The sequence below is a fragment of the Podarcis pityusensis genome (genome assembly GCF_964106645.2).
Source record: "Podarcis pityusensis genome assembly, chromosome: 16".
NCBI classification, from domain to species: Eukaryota; Metazoa; Chordata; class Lepidosauria; order Squamata; family Lacertidae; genus Podarcis; species Podarcis pityusensis.
Window position 1 is genome coordinate 18,523 of NC_138041.1, and position 27,590 is coordinate 46,112.

Consider the following 27,590-nt stretch of genomic DNA (forward strand, 5'->3'; position numbering starts at 1 on the left):
ATACTCATGCATCGTGGGGCGAGCGGGGTGAGCTTGGTGTCCATTCCACTCTTTACAACTTGAGTTTCTGGTAACAAAAAAGAAATAGTCTCTGAGCATGCAAGGAGTCACGTCTGTGCTGGTTCAAAGGCGGCTTGAGTTCCAGCAGCTTTCCCGCAGGCGGTGATGGTCTTGCTCTCTCTCGCGCGCGCTCCTTCCAAGCTCCCACCGGGCACTAGGGCCAACCGCGACCGCCGGCGAGAAGGGCACCCTGGAAGGAGGCTGCTGGGGCCACAGGAGCTCCTCTCCCTTCCGTTGTGCTCCAGGGGGAGAAGAGGCACATCCACGTGGCCATTGCTCTCGCTGCTGTGTACACTGAGACAGGAGGTCACTCGCTTGGAGAGGGAGGGGTTCTGTGTTGTTGGAGGAGGACTTGGAGCAAACTCCGCCCTCTGAGGTTGGGAAATGAGCAATTGTGTGTATGAGAGAGAGTGCGTGCATATGGTCCATGACTTACAAGAAAGGAAGAGGCTCAGCGAGAGAGCAGAACCGGGCCGGACGAGGATGCTCGGTTGGGTGGTAGCGGATGGGGAGCCGCGGGGCTTTCTGAGCCGACAGCCGAGGATGCCTCTCCGTGGACGAAGGATGTTCTGGGGCTGTGCAGGGATGCTCCTCTGCCTGGCCGGGTTGCTCCTGCCTCGGAGCGCCGCCTCGCCCTGCCTGGAGCAGTGCAGGTGCTACATGAACACCTTGTTCTGCCAGGAGCCCAACACCATCCAGAACTTGGCGCAGCTGCGGGGCTTGGAGAACTTCACAGAAATGTGAGTGTTGCCCGGGGGTGGCTGCCTGTGGGTAGGTATGATGGGAACGGGATGGGTGGGCTTCTGCAACTCCTGCCTAACTCCTCCATGAGTTCCTAGTAGAAGGGCACAGCCGAAGTTGGGGTGCCTTTGCCTCCAGAGAATTTGGACCTCTGACTGACACATTTCTTGCAAAGCAAGCTGGGGGAAAACATCTCTAGGATCACAGGGAGCCGGTAGAGGTTTAAGAGATCTTCCTAAAAGTGAGAGAATGCAAATCTAGCATCTAAGTTGTGTCTTATTTTTTAAAAATCAGAGACGTACACACACACCCTAAATAAACGTCTATACAATAGGGTTGGGGGGCAAGTGTATGCACATCTTGACCCACTGCATGCTCTTACAGCACAAGATGAGTTTGAATAAGCCTCTACCCAATGATGACCCCCCCCATGTGAAATCTTTAAGGGGTGGAGAACCCAGAACCAAAATGCCACCAAAGAACAGCACTATTTAGGAAGGCGCTCACCCTGGGTAGGCGCCTCCACTGAGCACTTCCTTGAATGGAAATAGAACCGGCATGGAACAGTAATTTTCTATTACATCTTCTGAATAGCATTATCTTAACATCGAAGAATAGGTTTAAGCTTTTTATTATTGGACCAAAATCGCAACTCCTGTTGGAAAAAGCGAATGCAGCCTACTTGGAATTGAGATTGCAGGGGGGACGACTTAAAGTGATCTGTCCCTTTGCGCAAACAGGTGCGCTCTCTCCTCTCCTACCATCTTCGCAGGCGTCTCCCTCCCTCCAAGCACACACGCACCTTTCTTCTCCTATACAACATGCACATCTTTGTATGGGATAACGGGGGGCGGGGCGGCCCACGACATCAAAGCTCCACTTTCCCCCCTCGCGAAGAAACTCCTGCGTGTGCAATGCCCACGCTTAAAGGCACAGGATGCTCATTCCGACATGGTAGTAAAACTCAGGAGAGGCTCGCAATACGCAGACAGAAACTGAGAAAGCTGAATTGGGGCAAGTGGGACAGTGAGCAGAGTACTAGGGGCCGAGAGAGGCTATTGCGTGCGTGCGTGCATGCCTGGTGCTGCCCTCTCTGCCGAGGTGCCTCTTCTCCTGCCTTGTTTTTCCCTGCTCCGGAGGCTAGGACCCGAACCAATGGATTCAAGTTACAGGAAGGAGATTCCGACTAAACATCAGGACGAACTTTCTGATGGGAAGAGTTGTTCGACAGTGGACTTCCTCGAAGGTGTTAGAAGTTTTTAAACAGAGGTCGAAAGGCCATCTGTCATGGATGCTTTAGCGGAGATTCCTGCATTGCAGGGGTTGGACTAGATGACCCTCGGGGTCCCTTCTAACTTTGCGATTCTACGAATCTATTATTCTGGCCAAGCGAGGAGCAGCTTCCACCTGCTCGCTGCGGCCCTCGGACTATGGCTGCGTCTCCTTCGGCCAGGAGCGCTTCCAGGGCAGCTCAGAGGTGGACCGGCAGCCCTGCAGTCGGAGGATGTCAGCGAGCCTTTCCAAGCCACTTCTTTACAATGGGACTTGGATGGGGACTGCTGCGGATACTTAACCCTGGCTGCGCTTCTGTCCGTCATAAACCGGCCCCAAGAGGGACCTGCGGTTAAGCCCAGCTAGGGGCGAGCCGGACAGAGGCAGGCAGAGCCGGCCTGGCTTCTTCGCTGGGGGAGGGCGGCCGGCCAGCGGCCGAGGGACGGACAGAGGCGGCAGGAGAAGCCGCAGTCTCCAAATACTCTGGGCTTCCTGAGCAAAGGGCAGTGATAGGCTGGCCGAGCGGTAGGAAGGTAAAGGGTAGGAAGCAGCAGGACATGGCAACGGCTCCTGGGGAGGGGGGAGGCATGCCTAGTGGCTGTAGCTGTGCAACATCTGCAGACAACATCCAGGATCCACTACCGCCCAAGCACATTAGCTTCCCTAGCCAATACTACTTCACAGTGTGATAAGTAATATTGCTCAATGAAATGCGCTGCTCCTTTGCTCCTCCTGGTCCCAGTCGTCGTACTGGGAGCCCGTCTGGGCCTCAAGGCTGCCGATCCTTTTCCTAGAGACTCCCTGGCTGATGCCAGCTCAGGTCCAGGAACTAGCCTGGCTGCTCACGATGTGTTTGCGGGCAACTCTGACTCCCCTGAGGAGTGTTGCCCCCACCTCGCCCTTTGATGCCGGGATTGGAAAGTGCGTCAGCCCTGCCTGTTGAGAGAGAGAGAGAGAGAGAGAGAGAGAGAGAGAGAGAGAGAGAGAGGCTGTTTCCTGGAAAAACCACCCAGGGAAGGATGCTAGAGGAGTCCCCATTCCTCTCGCCTTCATCCCAGCTTGGCATCCAACCCTCTCCCTCTGTGAACTGTTTTAATGCTGGCATGGCCAAGATGGTAGCCTAACGGTGTCTCAGTTAGTCCAAGAGTGCAAGGGGGGTGGGGCTGCTCAGTTTAATGGGGTTGTGAAAGAGGTAGTGTCGGCAATGGGAATAGTTAAGGATGGCGCTGACAGTCCAACAGGCAGAACAAACACCATGCTATCTATCTGTGGTGCAGTGATTCTGGTTATCCCATGCCCAGTCATGGCTCCAGAAGGAGAGAACACAAAGCAAGCTGGAAAGGCACAACCAAAACAATCTCTGGGCTGGAGCACTTTCTGCACAGAGGAAGGCTGGGGTGGGGGTGTTGCAGTTTAGAGAAAAGACTAATTAACAGGTGGCTTCACCTTGTTTGACAATTGTACTAGGTAGAATAAATTCTTCACACACCCATAAGAACCTATGGAAGTCCCTCATACAAGATGTGGCAACAGCCGAAGACTTAGTACACATTTCAAATGCATCCCATAAATTCCAGAGGGATATCACAGATGGCCCCTCAATGCGTCCTCTGAGTCCAGAGACAGTCTGCCTCTGATTTGCAGGTGCCTGGGACAAAGAGGAGGCAGATGAATTGGCTGCTAGAAGGACCTTTGTAAGACAGGCCCAACACCTTTGTGGGGGCAGAATAGCACAGAAATAAGAAATCACAATTCCTGTTTATTACAAACTTCATTCCACCTTTTAATTGTAGCTATTTCTTTAGTCCTTTTTGTACCAGACGAAGGCCTTTCTGTTCTCCCAGGTCCTTCAAATAACTCAGGAGATGTGATCCCATTTTTAATTTGATGGCTGCACTAAATGGTTTGGATGTGTTGCTGTAGATTTTCTACCTCTCGCTTTAAAATGTTGTTTGGATTTTAATTGTTTTTACTTATAAGCGTCCTTCCCTTAGAATGTCAATTTATCAGGCAGCATAAAAATGTCATGAATACATTTCCCAAAAGTGAATTCTCAGTTTTTGCCCAAGCTGACCACAGAGCTTTCAGGCTACCCAACACACCAGTTTTTTTTAACTATCTTAGAAACTCTGAACCCCCACTCCCCAAGTATTTGTGCTGTCTTTGTCAAAGGGAAGGTATGGAGTGGAGGGAGAGAAGAATAGGGCCCCCACCCCTGCCTTTTTCAATTATTATTATTATTATTATTATTATTATTATTATTATTAAAAATGTGTATACTGCCCTTCATCCAAAGATGATAGGGCAGTCCACAGCATAAAAATACTAAATGAGAACACAAAATACATAATAAAACATAAACAAAAACAAACCAATAACCCCTCTCCCTCCCACAAAAACATTTAAAAGGCCACAGAATGTTAATCAGTCCAAGGCCTGGGAAGAAGAAGAGGAAGAATTTATATGGTTAAAGAGAAACATTTTCACCTGGCACCTAAAGATATGTAATGAAGGTGCCAGGCAAGCCTCCATGGGAAGAACATTCCACAAAATGGGGAGCCATTGCAGAAAAGGCCCATTCTCACGTTGCCACCCACCTCTTGCAGAGGTAGCACATGAAGAAGGGCCTCAGATGATGAGCTCAGGGTCTGAGTAGATTCATATCGAGAGAAGGGATCTTGACCAGATGAGCAACCTAGTTGCTGAATTCTGCACTAGTTGAAGCTTCTGAACTATCTTAAGTGGTAGCCTTATGTGTAATACACTGCAGAATAATCTAACCTAGAGGTTACCAGAGCATAAAACAACAGATGTTAGGCACAGCTGGACCACCAGCCGAAGCTGATGGAAGGCACTCCACACCACCAAGTGACAGCAAAGGATCCAGGAGGAGACACTGGCAGAGGAAGAGGAGGGGGGGGAGTGCACCACCCCCGGGATCCGTGCAATCCCTGTGGGGTTCCTTCTACTCAGAAAAGTAAAATTATTTCAATGGAAAGCACTCTGGGTAAATGTGCAGAGAACTGCAGCTTTGGCGTGCGTTATATTCAAACAAATTCAAAGCTTTATTTGGAAACTGCTCTTATTGGAACACCCTCAAGGATTTTAAAAGACGACACCTCAATAGCTTTTGTCATGTTTTCCCTTAGGTTAGATTTTATTCTTTATAATGAAAGAGCTGAAAACTGTTTAATGTATGATTTCAGCAGACTGGAAATCTGTGTGCATTAATATTTGTGCTTTCTAGGGAAAGCCACCTGAGAAGAGTTAATCATTATCATGCTGATTTTAGAACTGGAGGTTGTAACCATGCCAGCTGTCCAGTTTGACTTGTATAGGTATTCTGTTCACCCTTAAATTGGTGAATTTTGCACACCACCTTAATGGACATATGGGGAGCTCACCTACATGCACACCTGAAGAACACTAGAAAATTCAGCCTCTTGTAGGGCTGTGGCCAGCCAGCCCAACTCCTTTCTAGGTGCAGCAACACAAAGACTTATTTGCAGGAGCGAGGAAGGGAGTGTGCGAGTGTGTGATCTGCATCTGACTTGGCTGTTCAGGGGTGTAGAGGTCCCCCTGCCCTGATGCTGCAGCCCCTGAGGCCTCCTTGTCAGAGACTTTGCTAATAGCTCTTCTCCATCTTCTGTGCTATAAATGGAGGGCAGCTGATGGGCCATTACAATCTTCTCTCCAGGGGTCCATCAATTATCCCCCACTGGCTGTGGCTGGGAGAAACATTCCTGGAAGATCTATGGAGGACAGACGCCAGCTGCAGGCTGGGCAAATGTGGGCGATGCCACTCCCATTCACAGGCAGGAGACGACTAGTCATGCCAGTGACCATTAGTCACATGTGGCACCAGAAGCAGAACATGATATAAAGAGGCTTAGAAATAGTTTGCCTTTTCTCTTAGAAATCCCTGCCCACTTGAAGGTGCTGTGAAGGGTGCTCTGGGATTTTTCTGCTGCCCCCTATTCCTTAAGCAACTTCAAGTTCTCTAATATGCTTGAATAAGTTAGACTAGAAACCACTTTCTATCCAGGGAAGCTCAAAGAGTGTGTTGTGGCCTAAACGGCATCCAAGCAGCCACTGGGACCACTTTTGGGTGGGTCACCAGTGAATCAGCTTTTGTTGTTGTTGTTACTATTACTGAATTATTATTATTATTATTTCATCATTTCTATACCGCTTTATATTTTTAAGAAAAATCTCAAAGCGGTTTACAGCATATTAAACATCAACAAAATAATGCAGAATCAAACATTTCTGAAGAAAGTAAAATATAAATTACACAAAGCAACACAATTAGCAGGAGACTAAAATACCATCTCAAAGATTTCAAAATAAAACATTACAAAGGAAGTCAACTACAGAATACATATTTGACACAAAACAAAAACAAAATCTGAAACATTTCAAATATAAAATGCACATTTAAAACAGCATAATTAACAAGAGAATAAAATATTATAAGCATGACACAGCTGTTTGGCAAGCACAAAAAGATAGGGCAAAAGAATCCAATAATTAGGATTTGTTGTCAGGCATAGTGATGTCCCTCCAGTCTCCCAGGGGCCTCTTGAGTAGAGCTGGGTGAGTCTGGGCCCCGTCCCCTTGGCCAGGTGGAAAGGGTCTTGCAGAGAGCAGCCTTCACGCCTCACAGCCTGATCAGAAAAGGTGCAAGTGAGAAAGTGTGGACTGCTCCTCCCATCCCCAAATGGGAATAATGATCATCGCACTAACAGCGAGAGATGCAAGGGCAGCTCTGTGGAACAGACTTATCTGAACAAGCAAACATAGCAGATCTCTATCCACTTCTCTTGTAAGATTCTGGGTGCGATTCAGCAATGTGCGAGGGAAACTGCCAGGCCACATCCTGTGGGCTTCCATTGGGCAACTGCAGCATCTGTTGCAGCAGGCCTGTCCATCCCAGGGCATTGCCAAAGCCCCACTGGGCTTCTTTTGACCCAATACTCGTGGGATGTTTTCTGGAGAGACTGCAGTGGAGGATGACCTGGGTGCGAGTGAAATCCCTCAAGGGGCATCCTCTGCTCTGTTGTGGTTCCCAGCCTGTCTGTCACAACAGAGCCAAGGGGTCCGTGTCTGCCCCCCCCCCCACCAGCCAGTCTTGAAATTGAAGCCGCCTCTTCTCTCCTTCCTTCACTTCATGCAGCCTTTGCCTGTTCACAACAGCGGAGGGGGCTCCTTGTGCTTGCAGAGGGAGCTAAAGGAGAAGCTGGCAAGGCTGCAGGGGTGCTGGGCGGGGAGAGAAGAGGCAGTGCCAGGGAAGGAAGATCCACACAGCTCAGTGGCCAGAGCAGAAAGCCCCACAACCATTTCCCAGCTTCTCAAAAAATGAGGTTGTAGCCAACAAAGTTCTTCTCTCTCTCTTTTTTAAATGATATTTATTGAAGTTTCACATAAAAAGAGACATCTCAATAAGAGGAAAAAAAAAAGAAATTTAAAAATAAAAAGAGAAATACACCATACAAAATACAAAAGAAAAAGAAAGAAAAAACAGTTAAAAACAATTCCATCTTTTCATCTTAACTTTTACATTAACTTATTTCCCGGACCTCCTCATACCTCCCTCTTTTGTATTCCAATTCAATTTGTTTGTCCAGCAATTCCTTTCCCTCCTTTTTAATCCCAATCCTTAATCTTGATATAATATAACTGTCAGGGGTTCAGGAGCAGAGGCAAGGGCAAGGGAGGAAACAGAGAGCGAGGGGGAGGAGGCAGAAGAAAAGATGAGTGATGACGACGACCCGAGATCTCCGAGTCTTTCCAGTGAATCAGAAGATTCACAGAAAGGAGCACCAGTGGCCAGGGCAAGGGGGGAGCCTAGGGGGACACCCCAGGAAGATAGAGCCAGAGGGGACTCAGAGGGGAGCAGTTGGAAATCGGGACCAGCGTCACCGCCAGAGAGCAGGGAAGAGGAAGGGCGCCAGGGATCAAGCGCTGGCAGCTCACAACAGGGGGGAGGGCACGAGTCAGGAGTGGCCACACCTCCATCGGGGAGCGAAGAAACGGTCAGACGGAAGGTGGAAGGTTGGGCGCGCGCGCCAAGTTCAAATGCACAGGAAAGTGGCGCAGTAGGCAGCCCGGAAAGGGAGCCAGGTCCTAAAGCCCGCCGAAAGGAGGGAGAAGAGTCAGGGGGGTCAGCGTCAGCGTCAGAGGAATCCCGGAAGGAAGAGACCCCGGGGGGCAGAGGGACCCAGAGAAGAACAGTCAGGCGGAAAAGGTGGAGCAAGGCTAGGATATTAAGTTGGTGTACAAGGGGCGGAGACTCAGATGGAGCTTCGCCGATCTAACCATTAGACGTAGGGTTGCACGCAGCAGCTTGAGAATGGAAACTGTAACTCAATAAAGACTTTTATTTAATGATCGCTGGCTAGCGTGATCCTCTGTGAGCTAGGATCTGGAAGCAACTCTGACAGTAAGCTCCATCTCTGTAAATTGTGGGCATCTACAGCCTCGCGGAGAGGAGAGAAAGCGGGTGCCTACTAGCGAGCTCACGAACGGCAGACAACATGACGGCCGAACAGCAGATAGCGGAACTCAGAGAAGCAGTGTCGCGACTGAATGCCGAGGCTCTTGCATCCAGGAAGAGAGAGGAGGACGCAGCTGCCGCCTACAGGGATCTCCAGGTCAGGTTGGAAGTGCTTACGAAGCAAGGGCAACTGACACCCAAACCGGAGGGGATTGGGTTGGGGAGACGAACAGGCGGTCTGGTCTCTCACTTCGATGGGAATTTGCAACAGTACCCCAACTTTAGAGCAGATGTAATGTGTGCACTGCAACTGCTGAACAAAGACTTTAGAGATGAGCAAGAGAAGGTGGGATTCATCATGTCCCATTTGCATGGAGATGCTAAAGCATGGCTGCGCAATTTGTGGAGAGATAAGGATCCGGCGCTCCAAAATGCGGATGCCTTTATTAAAGCGATGGATGGGTGCTTTTTATCAAGCATTGACGTGGATCTTGCTCGGCAGCAGATACATGGACTGAAGCAAGGGAGGGCCAGCGTAAGGCAGTACCATGCCCGCTTTTTCGCTTTGGTCAGTGCTCTGGAATGGGACAGAGATTCGGCTCCTGTAAGAGACCTGTTTTGGGAGGGATTGCACGGCTCGGTTAAAGATGAAATTGCGAGAGGGGAGAGACCCCGGACCACGCAGGAGATCGTTCAGAGGGCGCTGGCGGTGGGGGTGCGGCTGGAAGGACGTCCGTGGAGCAGTGGCGAAGGGCGTGGAGGGCGCGAACCAGCCAGGGGCTCCTCCTTCCTTCCCAGAGAAGCAGCGCGTGCGCAATCCACGCCTCCGCCAGGAGGAGGAGCGGAACCTATGGAGGTTGGAGGTGCAAGGGCTCAGTCAGCAGCCAGAGCCCTAGCACCGGCAGCAGTGAAAGCGAAGCCTCCTAGAAGGAACAGGAAGTGTTACATCTGCGATGATCCACAGCATATGGCGAAAGAGTGTCCCCAGAGGCTCCACAAGCACACTGCAGCCTCAGCAATGGTAACTGCAGCAACGCAGCAAGGACAACCACAGCAGGGAAACGACGGAGTCTGGTTGGAGGAAGAGGCACTGGGGCCCAGCCAGACGTGTCAGTGAAGCAGTCCCCAGAGATTTTACAGCCCATGGACCCCCTCCCGCCCAAACCGGTAGTGAGGCTCACCGCGTCGCTCCAGCTGCCCAATGGAATCACCATGGACGTGCCAATCACCATTGACTCCGGAAGCAATGCGGACTTTATAGGGCAGGACTTTGTCGACCGGCACGCTATACAGTTGCTGCCTGCCACGCTGCCCCTGCAGGTTGTCACGGTGGATGGCAGGGAGCTGCTAGGGGGGCAAGTGGTGAAGCAGACGCCACCAATGGTGATGCGACTTGGGAATCACAGGGAAATCATCAGCTTCAATGTCACTCAACTATCGGACACGCCCATTGTATTGGGCATGAGTTGGCTGGACAAGCACAGCCCGACGCTGGCTTGGTACCAGAGGCAGCTGACCTTCGGCTCTTCCTTTTGTGCTGAACACTGCATCGTGCCCAGGCAGGAAGGAGGGGAAGAGGAGTCACAGCTGCAGCTAGGCACGCTGCAAGCGGTTCCCCACAAGTACGCAGAATTTTTGGAGGTTTTCTGCGAGAAGGAGGCAGACAGGCTACCCCCCCACAGACCATATGACTGCAAAATTGACCTGCTGCCGGGGGCGGCGCTGCCCAAAGGGAAGCTGTATTCCATGTCTGAGGACGAACTGCAGGAACTCAAAGAGTTCATAGATCATAATTTGGAGCGCGGTTTCATCCGAGAGTCCAAGGCAGCGGGGGGCAGTCCGGTATTCTTTGTTAAGAAGCGGGACACGCCCCAAAAAAGACTTGTAGTGGACTTTCGCATCTTGAACAGTGTGACCAAGCCATCGGACTTCCCCATGCCCCGAATCGACGACCTCCTCGCAAAGGTACGGAAGGGCAGAGTGTTCACCAAGTTGGACCTGCGAGGGGCATACAACCTCATTCGCATGCGGGAAGGAGATGAGTGGAAGACAGCCATGTTCACGCCCCTGGGCACCTACGAATATAGAGTTATGCCTTTTGGATTGCAAAATGGCTCCCACGTTTTTCAAGCTTTCATGCATCACGTGTTGGCGGGGCTCCTCTACAAGACGTGCGTCTGTTTCTTGGATGACATCCTGATCTTTTCGGAATCGCAGCAGGAGCATGACAGACACGTCAAGGAAGTGCTGAGCAGGCTACAGCAACATAGGCTTTACGCTAAGCTGGAGAAGTGCCAATTCGACGTGACGGAGGTGGATTTCCTGGGCTACAAGTTGTCTGATAAAGGGCTCGCCATGGACAGCGCCAAGGTCCGAGCAGTGTTGGATTGGAAAAGCCCACGCAACCGGAAGGAGGTCCAACGGTTTGTCGGCTTCGCGAACTTCTATCGCAAGTTTATCAAAGGCTTTGCGATGCAGACAGCGGCCATCACGGACACGCTCAGCTCCAAGAAAAAGAAGTTCATCTGGACAGAGCAGGCGGAGCAGTCCTTTCAGGCACTCAAGCGTCTCTTCACGTCGGAAGAGCAGCTGCTTCATGTCAACCCCAGCAGGCCGATGAGGGTGGAGACAGACGCTTCGGACAGAGCCGTGGGAGCAGTCCTGCTGCAGAAAGACCCGCAGGGGGTTTGGAGGCCGGGAGCGTTTTACTCAAGGAAGCTCAGCAAGTCCGAACAGAACTACACCATCTGGGACAGGGAGTTGCTGGCCATTCATGCAGCGTTCAAAGCGTGGAGGCACTTCCTGATCGGCGCCAAGCACACGGTGCAGGTCTGCACGGACCACAAGAATCTAGAGCACTGGCGCACGGCACAGTTCCTGAACCAGAGGCAGATACGTTGGGCTGAGTTCTTTGCGAATTTCGACTTCCGAATAGAGTATGTCCCGGGGGACACCAACATCATGGCGGATGCTCTCTCCCGTAAGCCACAGTATCTGGAGGAGGCAACGCCAGCGGCCGCCATGCACATCTTCGCACCGACAGTGTGGGCGTGCGCGGCGGCGACAGTTGACCTGGATGCGGTGCGACGAGCGTTGCAGGATGACTCCTTCGCGCAAGCAAAGATGGCAGAGGTGCACAGGGGCACGGCAGCGACCGACGAGTTCCAGCTGCGAGATGGTTTGCTCATCCGTAAAGGGGCCATCTACGTGCCGGGAGACGAACTTCGCGCCAAGGTACTGCAGCAGCTGCACGACGCGCCCACTGCCGGGCACTTTGGCAAGGAGAAGACGGTGGAATTAGTAGCCAGAGACTTCTGGTGGCCCGGAATGAGAGGGGAAGTCGCGGACTACGTGGCGAGGTGTGACACCTGCCAGAGGTCCAAACCAGTGCACAGACCGCCGGCCGGACTGCTGGAACCGCTGCAAACTCCGTTCGAACCATGGGAGAGAGTGGCCCTGGACTTTGTCACGGATCTGCCCAGCTCGAGGGGCAAGACGGCTGTGCTGGTGGTGGTGGATTTGTTCTCCAAGATGGCACATTTCATTCCGTGTGCGAAGGTGGCCACGGCGGAACAAACCGCCAAACTGTTCATAGACCACGTGTTCAAGGTTCACGGTCTGCCGCGGTCTATTCTGTCCGACCGAGGGCGACAGTTCATCTCAAACTTCTGGCAGAGGCTGATGGGCTTCCTGAACGTCAAGATCAACCTGGCGTCGGCTAGACACCCGCAGACCAACGGGCAAGCGGAGCGGGTCAATGCCATCATGCAGCAGTACCTGAGATGTTATGCGAATCAACAGCCTGCGACGTGGGTGGATTACCTGCCTCTCGCCGAGTTCGCCTACAACAACACGAAGCACGTGTCCACGGGGGTCACGCCGTTCTTCGCCAACAACGGGAGGCACCCTAGAACCTTCCCGGGACTGGAAAGAATGGGGGAGGGGGAGCCGCAGACAGCAGATGCGTTCGCGTCGGAGTTGCAGGAGGTCCACGATCAGCTGCGGCGGCACCTGGAGCTGGCTAAACACGCATACAAGGTACAAGCGGACAAACACAGAAGGGTTGGCGAAGAGATCCATGTGGGAGACTGGGTCTGGTTAGCAGCCCACGCAGTGCCGGCCAGGTCGTTGGCGAAGAAGAAACTAGGGCATAAACAACTGGGGCCCTATCAAGTCGAAGAACAGGTCAACCCGGTGGCTTTCAGGCTGGCTCTTCCGGAGGGTTCCAGAATGCATCCGGTGTTCCACAGATCGGTGCTCACTCCCTACAAGGCACCTCACAGGTTTCAGGAACCAGAAACGGCACCGGGTCCGCTCCGAGAGAGAACCGGGCAAGGGGGAGTGGCACAGGAGGAGCGCATCAACGAAGTCACGGAGATTTTGGACTCCAGATGGGGGGAAGAGGGGGTAGAATACCTTCTCGCCAAGGAGGGCACCCCGGCCAGTGCCAACAGCTGGGTGCCGGGCTACGCTTTAGACGAACCTCTGCTCAAAGAAGAGTTTCATGCCCTCTTCCCACATAGGCCAATGCCAGCAGACTTTTTCGACGACTGGCTTTTCACGCCCACGCTTTCAGCCAGCACATTCCGGGGGTTCGACTCGGACGAGGAACCGACACGAGATGCCCGTTCCCCGGAGGGGTCACCCTCGGGATCTGCTTCAGAACCCTCGTATTGGTGGGATGATCGACCAGAGGAGCAGTTCCGCAGAAGGTGGCTGGAGGGTCCAGGACGAGCAACGTCTCCAGAAGGCAACGAGGGAGAGACGGACATGGACGTTTTCGGGGACGACCCGGGTTTCGAGCACGGCGGCACAGAGATGGAAGCGGAGGTGACCGTCGTCAACGAGAGCAGGGAGGAAGAACCGGAAGACTTCGGATGGCGGCCCGCCACGGGAAGCGAACTGTATCCGACATTCGTCCCCCTGACACGGCAGCACCCAGATCCCGCACCGGAAGGAGGGGAGGGGGGAAGAGGGGGCTTCGAGGGGGGATGGATGTCAGGGGTTCAGGAGCAGAGGCAAGGGCAAGGGAGGAAACAGAGAGCGAGGGGGAGGAGGCAGAAGAAAAGATGAGTGATGACGACGACCCGAGATCTCCGAGTCTTTCCAGTGAATCAGAAGATTCACAGAAAGGAGCACCAGTGGCCAGGGCAAGGGGGGAGCCTAGGGGGACACCCCAGGAAGATAGAGCCAGAGGGGACTCAGAGGGGAGCAGTTGGAAATCGGGACCAGCGTCACCGCCAGAGAGCAGGGAAGAGGAAGGGCGCCAGGGATCAAGCGCTGGCAGCTCACAACAGGGGGGAGGGCACGAGTCAGGAGTGGCCACACCTCCATCGGGGAGCGAAGAAACGGTCAGACGGAAGGTGGAAGGTTGGGCGCGCGCGCCAAGTTCAAATGCACAGGAAAGTGGCGCAGTAGGCAGCCCGGAAAGGGAGCCAGGTCCTAAAGCCCGCCGAAAGGAGGGAGAAGAGTCAGGGGGGTCAGCGTCAGCGTCAGAGGAATCCCGGAAGGAAGAGACCCCGGGGGGCAGAGGGACCCAGAGAAGAACAGTCAGGCGGAAAAGGTGGAGCAAGGCTAGGATATTAAGTTGGTGTACAAGGGGCGGAGACTCAGATGGAGCTTCGCCGATCTAACCATTAGACGTAGGGTTGCACGCAGCAGCTTGAGAATGGAAACTGTAACTCAATAAAGACTTTTATTTAATGATCGCTGGCTAGCGTGATCCTCTGTGAGCTAGGATCTGGAAGCAACTCTGACAATAACATTAAATTTTAACCTATTAAAAGCCAATTTTCCATTTCTTTTGACTTTTTTTAATCCTAATCCTTAATCTTAATCTATGTATAACTTTAAAGCCTGTACAGCTAGAAGCCACTTCATTTCAATCCAACATCACTCTAACATTCTTTAATTTTGCAATATTTCCGTAGGTAATCTTTGAATTTCTTCCACCAACAAAGTTCTTCTCCGAGCAGACCCTCTGAAATGAATGCACCAGAGTTACTACTGTCCATTTATTACAATTGGTTTACTCTGAGCAGAATCAGTGTTGGATGCAGCTCCTAAAGAGCTGCTGCCAGTCAGTGTAGGCAATGCTGTGTTAGATGGACCGATTCAGTCTAACTCAGTACAGTGGTACCTCGGGTTAAGTACTTAATTCGTTCCGGAGGTCCGTTCTTAACCTAAAACTGTTCTTAACCTGAAGCACCACATTAGCTAATGGGGCCTCCTGCTGCTGCCGCACCGCCAGAGCACGATTTCTGTTCTCATCCTGAAGCAAAGTTCTTAACCCGAGGTACTATTTCTGGGTTAGCGGAGTCTGTAACCTGAAGCGATTGTAACTTGAAGCGTATGTAACCCGAGGTACCACTGTACAAGGTAATGGCTTCCTATGTTTCCCTTCAGGCTCAATTTCTTGCTGGTTGCTTTCCCCTCTTCTTAGTAAAATGGCCTTATTAGGACATAAATGGTTTTTTAGTTTTCTTTCAAGTAAAAATAAAATAAAAATAAACCATAAACTAAAATTTGACAACTTCACAATGAACAGACTTTTTTTGGGGGGGGGGGGGGGACAAGCCTGAATGTGTACACAGGCCTTCTCTGGATAAGCTGTTTCAGCAGCTCTGGTGCAAGGGGGGAGCAGGCAAGGGGTGACATAACTGGGCTTCTAAGCCCCACGGGGTGCCGCAGAAAGAATGTTTATTCAGACTTTTTATTAGGCAAGCATTTAATCATGACACAGCGTGAATATGGCTTGACAGGCTCCTCTCCTTCACAGAGTCATTGAGAACCAGATTACTCTGACAAACTTGACTCAGGATGACATGAAGAATCCTCGAGAGCTGAAGAACCTGTGAGTCCCTTGGCTGCTTGGTGCTCCAGTTGGGGGGTCTGTGAGGAGGCCAAGGAGGCGGCTGGAAATGTGTGGTTGGGGAGGGTTCTCCTTTGGGCAGAGAGAGTGAGGCGTTTGTGCCACAGCAGAGAGTATGTAGCTTTGCTTTTGCTTCCCTTCCAGCTCCTGGTCTGCTTCCACCCCACCTCCTTCTGCACCTCCCCCATTTCAGGCAGCTTTGGAGGAAGGGGAAGGAAATGCTTCCCCCCCCCCCCAATGCTGAGCAAACAGGAGGAGCCCTGGCGCAGGTGCCCCAGATTCAGGGCAGGTACCTAAGCCTGAGGGTCCATGAGGTCTCTCTGAAGCACAGGTGGGCTTCAGAGGCGCTTCACTGGAGGCACCTGTTTCTTGGGAATGATGTCAGGGCCGGGTTGCAGAGAGGAGAGAGTGAACAGCCTCACCCTGCCCCATATTCCTACCTGTCTTGGGAAATTTCCTCCCATTGCTGAGGATGAAAATTCCTCTAGTGTCATTTTCTAAGGTGAGGGCAGAGAGCCCCATGGAAGAGCCTCACCACCCCCACCCCCACACAGCACCATCTGCCCTCTTGCCAGCCCCCCTGACATGGCAAGGACTCTACTATGGCTTCAGGAGCCCCACTGCCAGGAACACTCTCCACTCCACCCGCCTGCGACTGGCCTGCCTCCATCCTGTGCTCCATCCTGCTGAGGCCAGGAACATTTGGCCATTGCCTCTCCTGAGGTGGCACTGCCTTCCTGGGCCCAGACAGGCATGGAGGTACAGAAGTGTTGCTGCAGCAAAAACTGGCCACTGCAACGGAGACTTTGGGTTTCGTGGGGAGGCGGCTTCCTGGCCAGCTGCGCTCCGACTGACTTTGCTCATTTGTTGCAGAACCATTTCAAGGACGCAGCTGCAGTTCATTGCACCAGACACCTTCAGAGGCAGCCTGAACCTGACGCATGTGTAAGTACCTGGCTCCTCAGCCACAAGCACTTCCCAAGTCCACACCTTTGCATTGCCCAGTGCAGGGCAGACTGTGCCTTTTCGTGGAGAGGACAGGACTCCCCCTCAGGCTGCAAAGGAGCAGCCACCACCAAACTCTTGGGGTTCTTTCTGGGAATTTCAGCCACCTACCTTGTGATTCCCCTTCCACTCCCAATTTCCTTGCTTGGAATGTCAGTTGGGGTGGGGCCATGCGAGCTCCTGTTCTTCAGGCTCAGTACTGGAGACTTGCTTAGCAAGTTGTTCTTTTTTGGGATTGTGGTGACATGGATGGAGGCAGCAGGAAACTGCTGGGCAGATGAACTTTGCTATGGTGGAAGTGAAGAAGGGAAGGCAGCCCATCGCCAGGGCTCCCCTCTCAAGAACCTGACTGTCTTCTGCTCCCACTCAGGGTCTCCAGTCGTATCTCCTCCCCCTCCTGTGAGGCTTGCAGGAAGCCCCTCCCTCAAATGCAAACCTCTCTCCCCTCTCCAGCACCTTCCGAGGCGCTTCTTTGCCCCAGTAGAGATGGAGGGCAGGTTGATCAGGGGAAAGTCACCAAGAGTGGGCCCCTGGCCCCTGAGGGCCCTTTGCCCCATGTGGCCTCCCAGTCTGGTTTGGGCAAATGCTTGACAGGCAGGCTGAGCCATGGCCAGTCAACAGGCAGGGTGGACCCTGGCTATAGCCAGTTTGCCGAAGCAGGTGTCAGCTCTGTCTTTGTGATGAGGGGCTGCCCCACATATAAGGGATGCAGTGGGACAAAGTGTGGCCACCCCACCCCTCATCCAAGAACAGCCCCCTCCCCAAACAAGCTGTTTCTCTCCCACAGACCATGGACATGGAGTGGATGGAGACCCCAGCCTCCTCCTCCCTGACTGCCCCCACCTCCAGCTTCCCTCTCCCTGCCCTCCCCGGCATGTTCGTTGCATCCCTGGGCTGGGAGGACACTGTTTATCATAGTTAGTGTTAATGTCCCTGTACAACACGGGGATATTGATTTGCTCCCATGCAGCTCATGGCCAGCGGCTGGCAGCCCAGCCCACCCCACCCCCCAACTTCCTGCCCAGATCCTCTATGGGGCTCAGAGGAACATTGTTGGCCCTGGGAGATCAGCTGGGGTGGGAGGGGGGCTGAAACTGGCTTCCTGCTCTTTGGGCTTTCCTTGTTAAGATCCTGGCTGAAATGATGGCCATCAGCCAGGAGGGCTTTAGCAGGGGACTGGACAAATTCATAGAGAAGAAAAAGCTCCCTAGGGCTACTAGTCACAATGGCCATGCTCTGCCTCCACAGTCAGAGGCAGCAAATGCTTCTGGAACCCGCAGAGGGGAGTGTTTGTGTTGCAATCGGGTCCTGCTTGGAGGCTTCTGGCTGGCCACTGTGAGGACAGGAGGCTGGATTAGATGGGCTCCCTTGGCCTGATCCAGTAGGGAGCCTGCAAGGCTCTAAAGAGAGGGGGGCGTTGCTCCCAGGCATCCAAGGTTCAGCCCGGGCCTGTTTCCCAGGTTCTCTCAGCAACACAATCACTGCAGCAGAGAGAGAGCTGGCCTGCAGTTAACAATTCTTCTGGTGGCGGTACCTGGGACAGTTTCAGCCAGGAGACCCTGCACCTGTTTAACTTCTGTCTGTCGTACACTAGCAGAGACAGGCAGAGGCCCATCCCAAGGCAAACAAGGCTTCTCTTTCTCTCTGTCCCCGTGCAGGAACCTGGCCTACAACCAGCTGCGCTTCCTGTCCTGGAGGCTCTTCCACCACCTCCATCTCCAGGAGCTGTAAGTCTCCTCCCATTGGCCCCTTCTGGACTGGGCATTTGGGAGAGCTGTGGTGCTTCAGGGCCAAACCCCTTTCCCACATGCAGTGCCCTCCTGCTGGTGCTACTGAGGTTTTGGGGTCTTTTTCAAGGGGGAAGAGGGGGCAGCTCTGCTGATTTGTTCATAGGAAGCATCAGGAGGGAAGCGAGAGACTGTGCTCTGGTGCTTTGCAAGCATCCTGACCTCAAGGTTTCAAGGGCTTAAACACCCTTGTGGCCACTTGAATCATGTTGCTGGAGAGAAACTGAGGCAACCTCCCCTGGTAGTCACTGTGGTCAGTGGTGGCTGGGTGGCCAGCTGAAAAGATGCAATGTTGGGTGGACTCCTGCTCCTTTGGTGGAAAGGAGAATTTCAGCTGGTGTAAAATGCCTGACAAACTCCTTTTTTGCAGGGGATTGCAGTTCCTTCCAAATTTACAATTCTATGATTCCTACACCTGCAGAAGGAAGTGCCCTCCCTCCTGCTGCTCCCACCCCATCCATGTCTCTGCATGGGCTGCAGCTGTGAATCTCTCCAGGCCAAGTCATCTGCCAGCTCCCTCCTGGTGGTGCCCTTGCTTTCTTCTGGCTTCATTAATTTGGAATAATGACCCCAAGTTCTGTCCTGTCCCAAGACACAGTTCTAAAGATCCACTTCATGTTAAGAGGAGAGGGGAGAGGAAGCTGACTTTTGTCCTCCTATTTCTGGCTAGGATAAAACAGCTCTTGCAACAGGGCCAGGGGGCACTCATGCCGTGTTTTTAAACCACCCCAAAGGGCTAGAAACTGGTGGGGTCTTTTTGTTTTTTAATGAGGAAACGGATGCTCTTGGGATAGCCACACCTCCTCTTCAAAGTTTTCTGCAGGGTTTGGTAGAGCTTGTCATTCAGAGTTTGGGGCCACTGCCTGAGTCTGAACTGCCCGTGACCTCCCCCCTTTCTTCCCCCCCACCCACAGGGTGCTGATCGGGAACCCTCTCCAATGCACCTGCCGCCTCCGGTGGCTGCAGGTGTGGCAGGAGAGCAGGCAGGCCGAGTCCTTGGGCAACCAGTCCCTTCACTGTGTGGCAGAGGGCGAGAAGGTGATCCCTGTGGCTAACATGACCATTGCAGGCTGTGGTGAGTGAGTAAGGAGCTGTGTGGGGCCTCTCTGCCATCTCCCATGGCCCCTGTTTTGTGCCACATCTGGGGGCCCATCTGAGCCACCAGGCAGCTTCCTCCCTGGGGCAGGATGTTGCTGGCCAGAGCCTGCCTTCAGCCACCTCTGCTCTGTCCCTTCTCTTGGGGCAGAATTCCCGAGGGTCTGGATTGAGCACAACCAGGAGCCCTTGGGAGAGGGAGAGAGCGTCACCCTGACCTGCAACTTCACTGGAGAGCCACGGCCAGATGTGCGCTGGTTGCTGCCGAACGTCTGGATGGACCTTCCTCCCCGCATCACCCAGGCAAGTACCAACCTAGTTGGGCAAGTGGCCTTGTCCCCAGAGGCCACCATGTGCCAGGGAGGAGAACAGGAATTGGGGCTAAACAGGCAAAGTCCAGTCCATGACTGACTGACCTCCTCTAGGAAGCTGATTATCCCTCAGTTACTCCAAGCTTTATAGCAGGGCTTGGAGGGCGGGTACTGGGGGGGGGGCTGTAGTGTGTGACCAGCCTTTCTCCATCCAACTTCATTGGTTCAGCCACATGTTCAATGTGAGCATCTCATCTGTCCATGCAGAAGTCTGAGTCTGAACTTCAGCTGCAGATCTGGAACGTCTCCTCTGACTTCAACCTCCAGAATATCACCTGCCAGGCAGAGAATGAAGCTGGACTTGCAGAGGATGTGGCCCAGCTGAATGTGACGTGTAAGAGAGTTCATCTGTCTCCTGCAGCCTTCTTGGTCTTTTCCCTCTGGGAGGGGCCTCCCTCCCAGGCTGAGTGGGTGTCCGGCACCAGCTGCCCTTCCAGGGGAGGGGGCTGGTGGCTCTAGGGCCATTTCTAGCGTGCATCCAGCCAGCCTGGAGAAGGGCCTGCTGGTTTGAGGGCCCCTTTGAGACTCAAAGGGCTATTTCTGGCTGCTGGGGTCTGACAGAGAATCGGCTCCTAGGGCAGGGTACGTGTGGCTACCTTGAAACATGCAGCAGAATGAGGTGCCGCTCTTTTTTCCAGGCTAAGTCTTGGAGGGGAGTGACTTTTTAAAATGTTCCCCTACATGAAAAGCTCTTTGCAATAGGAGAAAGCAGACATAAGAATGATATGGGGCTCTTGCAGGGAGCTTCATGCAAATGAGAGGTCAAAATAAATAAATGATATGGCCTGGGACACACACACACACACACACACACACACACACACAGTGTAACAATACTTTAAAAAAAAAAATCAAGAACGAAACAGAAATACAAAACATAAAATGTCACTGGGCTGATCCCATAATTCTGGCTTAACTCTTCATCCAGCAGTTAGATCTGGGTTTAAGGGGCTTCCAGGTGGGAGGGATCCTGCTCATACAGACACAAAAATATTGCCAGCATCCAAAGTTCTCTCCCCCTCCATCCTCATTCAATCCAATATGTGCTGTTGCTGTGGCTTCCAATCCCCACGCACGAGGCCTGGTTGACCCATTTGCAATATTAAGCCCCCTGCCTGGAAGCCCCTCCCCCCGGGGTCCCAGGAGAGGAGATGGGCACAGTGGCTGCTCCCACCTCAAAGGCTCTGGCTCTCCCCCCCCCCCCGCTGTCTCCCCAGTTCCTGCCGTGATTGTTGAGGTGGGCTCCGTCCTGCGGCAGTTCCACAAGGACTGCATCCCCTTCATTGTGAACGGCAACCCCACGCCCCACATCTGGTGGCAGCTGGACGGCGAAGCCCTGCATGAGAATGATTTCATGCACACCATCTTCTTCTCCGAGAAGAACACCACAAAGGTCCATGGGTGCCTGAACTTCGACAACCCCACGCACGTCTCCAACGGCAACTACACACTGCTGGTGCGCAATGAGCTGGGCAACGACTCCTGCACCACCTACCAGCACTTCATGGACCCCCCTGGGGTGGGCATTCGTCCAGAGGATCCCATTCCTGGTACGGGGCTCTCTCCTGTGAGGTGACCCCAAAGCTTGCCTTAAAACCAGAGGAGGAGGTGGAAGGGCCTGCGGTGCTGCTGAAGTCGGCTCCTGGCTGCTGCACTGGCTTTGGAGAAAAGATCCCTCTTTTGGTCTGGATGGGGGAAATGGGGCAGGAACACCCATGGCGGGCATGGGGCTCAGCCACACCAGTTCCCTCACTCCTCAACTGTGCTTGTGGGTCACCAAGGGGTGGGGTGTCTGCAACTGTGGCCTCCAGAGGCTAACTGAGGTCTCCCTCCTCTTATTTCTTTTTACTGCTGCCTTAGTCTCCCTATCACCAGTGGGTAAGTATTTGGGAAGAATGTGCAGGTCCCTTTGCAACAGGGCTGGGGGGAGAAGGGGGCCACAGAACACCCTAGATGGGGGTGGGGGGAGGACACCTACCTCAGCATGAGAAATGAGCCACTGAGCTGCAGCTTTGGAGTTCAGGAGCGGCAAAACTGTCTTTGTGCCTTGTCTCGTCCATCTTAGCCAGGGGGCATCTGTGCCAGGAGAGGCAGACCCCAAGGAGGCCCTTGATAGATGTGGGGCCATCTGGGTTGCATCCTGGAACCTCCCTCTCCTGCTTCTTCTTTTGCCCCCAGGAAAAGGTGACATGAACAGCACTGAGCGTGGAGGGCCAGTGGAGACTCCTGAGGAGCACACCATTGGGGTGAGGCCTGGGGACCAGCTGTGTGGGGCGAGTGAGCACAGGTCTGGGCTTACATAAGTGATGGTGGAGCCATGGCTACAGAGCGGCCCGTCCAGCTTTGCCGGTTGGGCACATGGATCTCACCCAGGGCTTCATATGAGCCAAGCAGGCCGGGTGGGGAAATGCGCACCCGAGAACATTTGAGCTGATGTTAAAGGAAGGCATGCCTTTGAGCATGTGCAAAGTGACAACAAAGCAGGCCACAGGCAGGAGTTCCTGGACACAGGACGGAAATTGCCCGGCTCTGGTGTGCTGTCAGCTCTGCCTGCTCCTTTGGGCCTTGAGGCCGGATGGCCATTGAAGGGCTTTTTTGCAGCCCCTCACATCTGACCCACTGGCAGGGAGAGGGCTGCTCGTGCACCCGGTTTCCTGCACCTGGTTGGCCACTGTGGTTGGATGGACCCTTTGGCTTTTCTGGGGTACTGATGGTTCCCTTGTTCCTCCTCCAGATCTCGGTGGCCGTGGTCCTGGCAGTCTGTGCCTGCCTCTTCCTCTCCATCATGCTGATCATCCTCAACAAGTGTGGGCAGCACTCCAAGTTCGGAATTAACCGTAAGCCCCCCTCAGCCCTTCTCCTGCTCGGCCTCTGAGGTGCAGGTGCCTCCCTCCTCTCTACCCCCTTTGCCAGCTGCTAACGGGACCAGGGGTCTTGCTCAGCGCCCAAACAAAAGGCTTCCATTGTGCCAATGGAGCCAGGAGGACAGGGGCAGTTCTCCTTCCTCTGCATGGCCTGCCTGCCTGTGGCACCTGTGGCTGGGTGTCAGGAGGGCTCACAGTGGGGAAGGGGCCCAGAGGAAGCTCTAGGGAGCCGTATTGTAAGCACAGGGCTAGCACCTGCTTTCCTCTGGTGCTTTTGGGAAGCCCATGAGAAATGCTTGAAGAGACAGAAGCCCCCTCCCTCCCTCTGCTTATTGTCCTGCAACTGGAGCTCAAAAGATAGACTATCTCTGAAGCTGGAGGTTCCATTGAGCTATTGTGCCTAAATAGATACTAATCAGAGCCCTGACCTTTGTTATACCAACACCTGGTCTTTGGAAGGACAGGGGGAAGCAGGAGCAACCAAATCCCGGGGCGGGTGGGTGTTCCCCCTCCACTTTCCATGAGAAGCTGTGCTTCTCCCCACCCCCAACTTTGGCCTCTCTGAGATTTCATTGTGGACCTTTCCCAACCACACAGTCTGCAGTGGCTACCTCCACCCTTCCCTGGCCACCTAAATTATTGTGCTGCGGGGAGCAAGGGAGCTGCACCCCGCTTGGGGAATGGAAGGTGGTGGAGGCTGAGCTGGTTCCCTCCATCTCCTCCCCCATTTCATTAGCCTTCCTCTCCCTCCCCCTTCAGGCAGGCATCAGCTGCTAATTCACTGCTGGAATTGATTCAGGCTGTAAATGGGTTTGATCTGCCTGGATCACCCCCAGGGGGGCAGGAATGGCAGAAGGGAGGGGTGGGGAGGGGGGGCAGAGAAGCAGACACTTGTTGTTGTGCAGCCAGATGTCACAGCAGCAGCAGCAGGGGCAGAGCTCAGAGCCCCCTCCCAGTTGGACTGGCTACCTGCCGACCTTGGATGGCGGAGGCTGGGTGGATGGGCCTGTGTGTACTGAACTGAGGGTGGGCTGCAAGACCAGCCTCTTCATTGTGCCCCCACCCCCACCGCAGTGCCCCCAGACGGAGAGGGCTGCATTCAGATCACCGGGGTTTGTGTGAGTTTCTGGGTGCTGGTGAAGTGAGCACTGGCTGGAAAAGATACAGATCTAAGGGAAATGTGGCAAAAATCAAACGGTGTTGGGTGGGTGGAAGGTTCATCGACAGAATTCCAGCCTGTAGGGAAAGATGCTCAGCAATAAGGCTTCCCATGATGATGGCTGCCTGCTCTGACCTCCAGCCTCACAGAGGGAACATCTGCTGGTCCCTGGGGCGGGCGTGGGCAGTGTTTGAAATTAGCCAGGTGCCAGGCACATTTTGCAACTGGCAACTGGCCTTTTGTGACTGGGTGGAGATGCCCAGCATCTCCAGCTGCCTGGTTGCAGTCAGCAGGTCTGCCGGGCACAGCAGCAGCAAAAGACATAGCAGACCCTCTGATTCACCTGGCAGCAAAACACAACACAACACAACACAACACAACACCACAACACAACACATAGTTTTTGCTGCCGCACTGCCAGGTGTTTGGCAGGGTAGAGCAGTAGCAAAAGACACCTATTTGGCTGCCATGCTCCTCTGCGGACCCCCCTGATTCACCCTCAGCATCTTTATTTTTTGCTGCAGGGCTGCCTGGTCTGGTAGTGTGGCAGCAAAAAAAGAAAAAAGGCACCTAGACATTTTGTTTGGATGCCCACAACGTAGGTCCCACGAGTCACATGGACCCTAGCATTCCTACCCCAGTTTCTAACACTGGCCATGGGGGGCAGCTTACAAGTGGGGAGAGCTAACAGAGAGTCAGATGCCAGAGAGGCCTGCAGGGTCTTTCTAGGAAGAAAGGCTGGAACTCCATGGTAGGTCCCGAGCTCAATCCCTGCTGGCTTCCCTGCTTGCTGTGGGTCATTGTTGAGAATGCAGAGCAGGATGGAGCCCAGTGGCTTCCTATTGCTCCTTTCTGTGGGGTGGATCTGGTCCCCTATCCTGGAAGAGGAGGCTGCCTCTTTGCACATGCCATTTGGCTGACTCTTAGGTTGACTCTCCAGGCTTTTCTCTGCCTTTGGAGCCGCCCCCCCATCCCTGCCAACTCCCCAGCCACCAGCCCTATAGATCTCGAGTCACTTTCTCTCCCCACCTCCCCCCACTCCTGCCAGGCTCCTGCAGCCAGGCATCCTTGCCCTGACGTTGATGAAGATGCATGGGGGGGAAGGCTTGCTGGTTATGGACCCTCTCACGGTAATTACTGGAGGCTTAAACGCTCCGGTTACTGCTCCCTTGCCAATGCCTCCCACTCAGAGCAGCGAAGGGAGGGGGGAGTAGGAGGGGCTCCTGCTCCTTTTGCCGCCTTGCCTTGAGCATTTCGTGGGCCCGCAGAAGCTGACTACCATCAGGCTAAAAGCATCCAGGAGGCCCACCTGCCCAGCAGCCCAGGAGGCAGGGTTTGCAGGGAGCTTCCCTTGTGCCTTGGTCCCTGGCCTAGGGCTGGAGGGCAGACGGAGAGGCCTCACTGGTTCCCCCAGGGGGATTTGCTGGGCAAGGTGAGCTCTATCCCAGCACTGATTCCACAGGGAAGACAACTTCCTGCCTGACCTCAGTTGTTACTCTAAAATTTATTGTGCAACACATGAGCCCCATCCTCCACAAGGGAATTTATGGGCATGCCAAAAGCTTTTTTTATTTTGCTTCTTCTGTGGCACTTGGGATGGTGGGATAAAACTCTGTGTGCGCATAGCATTTTTCAGCACAGGAGACCTTCCTCCCCAGGTAGGCACGCTCATTGTTTTTCCAGGCAGAGACCTGAGGTTTTGAACACCCCACCCCATCTGGCCTGCCCTGGGGCGGAAGGTGCCTGTGTCAGAGTCTCATGGCTTCCATCTCACAGGGTCAGCTGTGTTGGCGCAAGAGGATGACCTGGCCATATCCCTGCAGTTCATGAACTGGGGCAGCAGCCCCCTTTCCTCTGCGGAGAGCAAGCTGGACACCCTCAAGACCAACTTCATCGAGAACCCCCAGTACTTCTGCAATGCCTGTGAGTGCCTGGATTGCCCCATGGATGCAGCAATTCTTCTGCGGGGGTGGGGCCTTCATGTGGGTATTTCAATGCATAGGCAGATTTTGCTGGAAAGGGGTGGGCCAGTGTGGCAAAGGAGCGTGTCTAGGATAGGGGAGGGGGCTGCAATGTAAGCCCAGCGGGAGCTGCGTATATACCCCCAAAGTCCCACTGCAAAGGGATTTAGCCAGTGGAACAAATAGCAGGGCATCCTCATGCCCCCCCCCACTTGACCCTTTAGATGGCAGGCAGCCCTGTCTGCTCTGTCATCCTCTCCTGTGCCAGTATCTGAGAGCCAGGCCATGGGGCAGGTTAGCCAAGGTGGGATCCTCAGGAGCTCTGCATACCCATGAGAGTTTCTCTCGCCCTCCCACTTTGGACTCAGAGCTCCCTTTCTCCTCCGCACAGGTGTCCACAACATCAAGCGCAGGGACATCATCCTGAAGTGGGAGCTGGGAGAGGGAGCCTTTGGCAAAGTCTTCCTGGCTGAGTGCTACAACCTCAGCTCTGTTCAGGAGAAGATGCTGGTGGCCGTCAAGGTGAGCCGAATGGACCCCTGGCCCCCTCCTCGGAGAGGCAAGGCAGGCGAGGGTGGCAGTTCTCCCTAAATTCAGGGCAGGTTTTCCAAAGTGTTTGTCCAGTTGCCATGAACTTCAAGCTGGGGTTCCCACCAGCTAAATTGTTGAGGCCTGTGCATCTCTGCCCCGAGAGTGAGATGGTTGAGTCCCCCACTCCCTCCGACGCTGTGCCCTTCCTGCCCTTGCGGCAGAGCCTCCTCTTGCTGCTGCTCCTGTAATGAACCCAGCTCACCTTCCTTCCCCAGACCTTGAAGGAAGCCACAGAGAACGCCCGCCTGGACTTCCAGCGTGAAGCAGAGCTGCTGACAGTCCTGCAGCACGAGCACATCGTCAAGTTCTACGGGGTCTGCACCGACGGGGAGCCCCTCGTCATGGTCTTTGAGTACATGAAGCACGGAGACCTCAACCGCTTCCTCAGGTTGGCTGACTGCAGGGAGGGAACACTGGGCTGGCAAGGCCAGAGGGAGGGGGCCAGACCCTGCTGGACGTGGTGGCAGCTTCTGTGTTCTTGTTTCATTTTATAAGAATAATTTATTACTTATACCCCATCCATCTGGCTGGGTTTCCCCAGCCATTTTGTTTATAGCACAAGTTTCCAATGCCCATCAGCAATACTTCTTTCTTTCTTTTTGGCAGCATACAATTTAGGAACAAAACAAACCCATAAAATGTAAGAAGGCAACATGAGCCCAAACTCAAAGACTGGTTAAAACAACATTGAAATGAAGCCACTAGCTCCTGATGTCTAAAAGCCACTAGGATGTGTCTTTAAAACCAGGAAGACTGGGAAATGAGAAAGCTTTTCATCCGGCATAAGAAAGACCACAATGTGGGCCCCTCATGGTGGGGCAGGGGCAGTCGATAACTGGCACCACCACTGAGTAGGCGCTCCCTACAGGAGCCCCCTGCCTCCCCTCTTGGGGGCGTGTCTCTGCAGATGGTCTTATGGACCAGGCAGGTCTATGGAAGAAGAGACTGACCCACTTAGACTAGCACCAACATTTTGAGATGGGCCCAGAAATAGGCTGGAATGCAGTGCAAATGCCAAAGCACAAGTGCAATAGGGTGATATATTGGTGCCCTTTTTGAGACCTGGCCATTTTTCAGCGTCCCGTAGCAGTCCTTCAGCCCACACAGGCCAGAGTGTCCTGGACATGCCAGCTCTATCTGCCCCTCTCTCTTGGTTCAGCACAAAAGGAGCCTTAGGCTGAGGGAGGGAGAGAAGCTCCCCAGGCATGGGCTTTAGATGCAAGCGCACAGGATCGCATCCAGCCAAGTCCTGCTCACTGCAGGCCTAGAAATCAACAGGCTGAAGTTATCCGCAGCCACTGATTTCAATGTGTTTGC

At 53.7% G+C, this 27,590-nt stretch overlaps 1 protein-coding gene across 2 annotated transcripts in view; it reads left to right on the forward strand.

Annotated features, from left to right (window-relative positions):
* The first annotated feature begins 264 nt into the window (after positions 1 to 264).
* Positions 265 to 27,590, forward strand: part of NTRK1 (neurotrophic receptor tyrosine kinase 1) — a 32,671-nt gene continuing 5,345 nt past the window's right edge. The window contains exons 1-13 of one of the 2 annotated variants that reach the window (XM_080986005.1): positions 265 to 800; positions 15,348 to 15,422; positions 16,314 to 16,385; positions 18,104 to 18,172; positions 19,147 to 19,307; positions 19,479 to 19,630; positions 19,906 to 20,032; positions 20,916 to 21,248; positions 21,877 to 21,944; positions 22,433 to 22,535; positions 25,498 to 25,644; positions 26,074 to 26,204; positions 26,489 to 26,661. In XM_080986005.1, the coding sequence (XP_080842131.1) occupies positions 445 to 800; positions 15,348 to 15,422; positions 16,314 to 16,385; positions 18,104 to 18,172; positions 19,147 to 19,307; positions 19,479 to 19,630; positions 19,906 to 20,032; positions 20,916 to 21,248; positions 21,877 to 21,944; positions 22,433 to 22,535; positions 25,498 to 25,644; positions 26,074 to 26,204; positions 26,489 to 26,661 (1,967 nt within the window). In that variant the 5' untranslated portion in view covers positions 265 to 444. Of the gene's footprint in view, positions 801 to 15,347; positions 15,423 to 15,500; positions 15,730 to 16,313; positions 16,386 to 18,103; positions 18,173 to 19,146; positions 19,308 to 19,478; positions 19,631 to 19,905; positions 20,033 to 20,915; positions 21,249 to 21,876; positions 21,945 to 22,432; positions 22,536 to 25,497; positions 25,645 to 26,073; positions 26,205 to 26,488; positions 26,662 to 27,590 lie in introns of those variants that run through there. The other variant, XM_080986006.1, reaches the window with a different exon arrangement.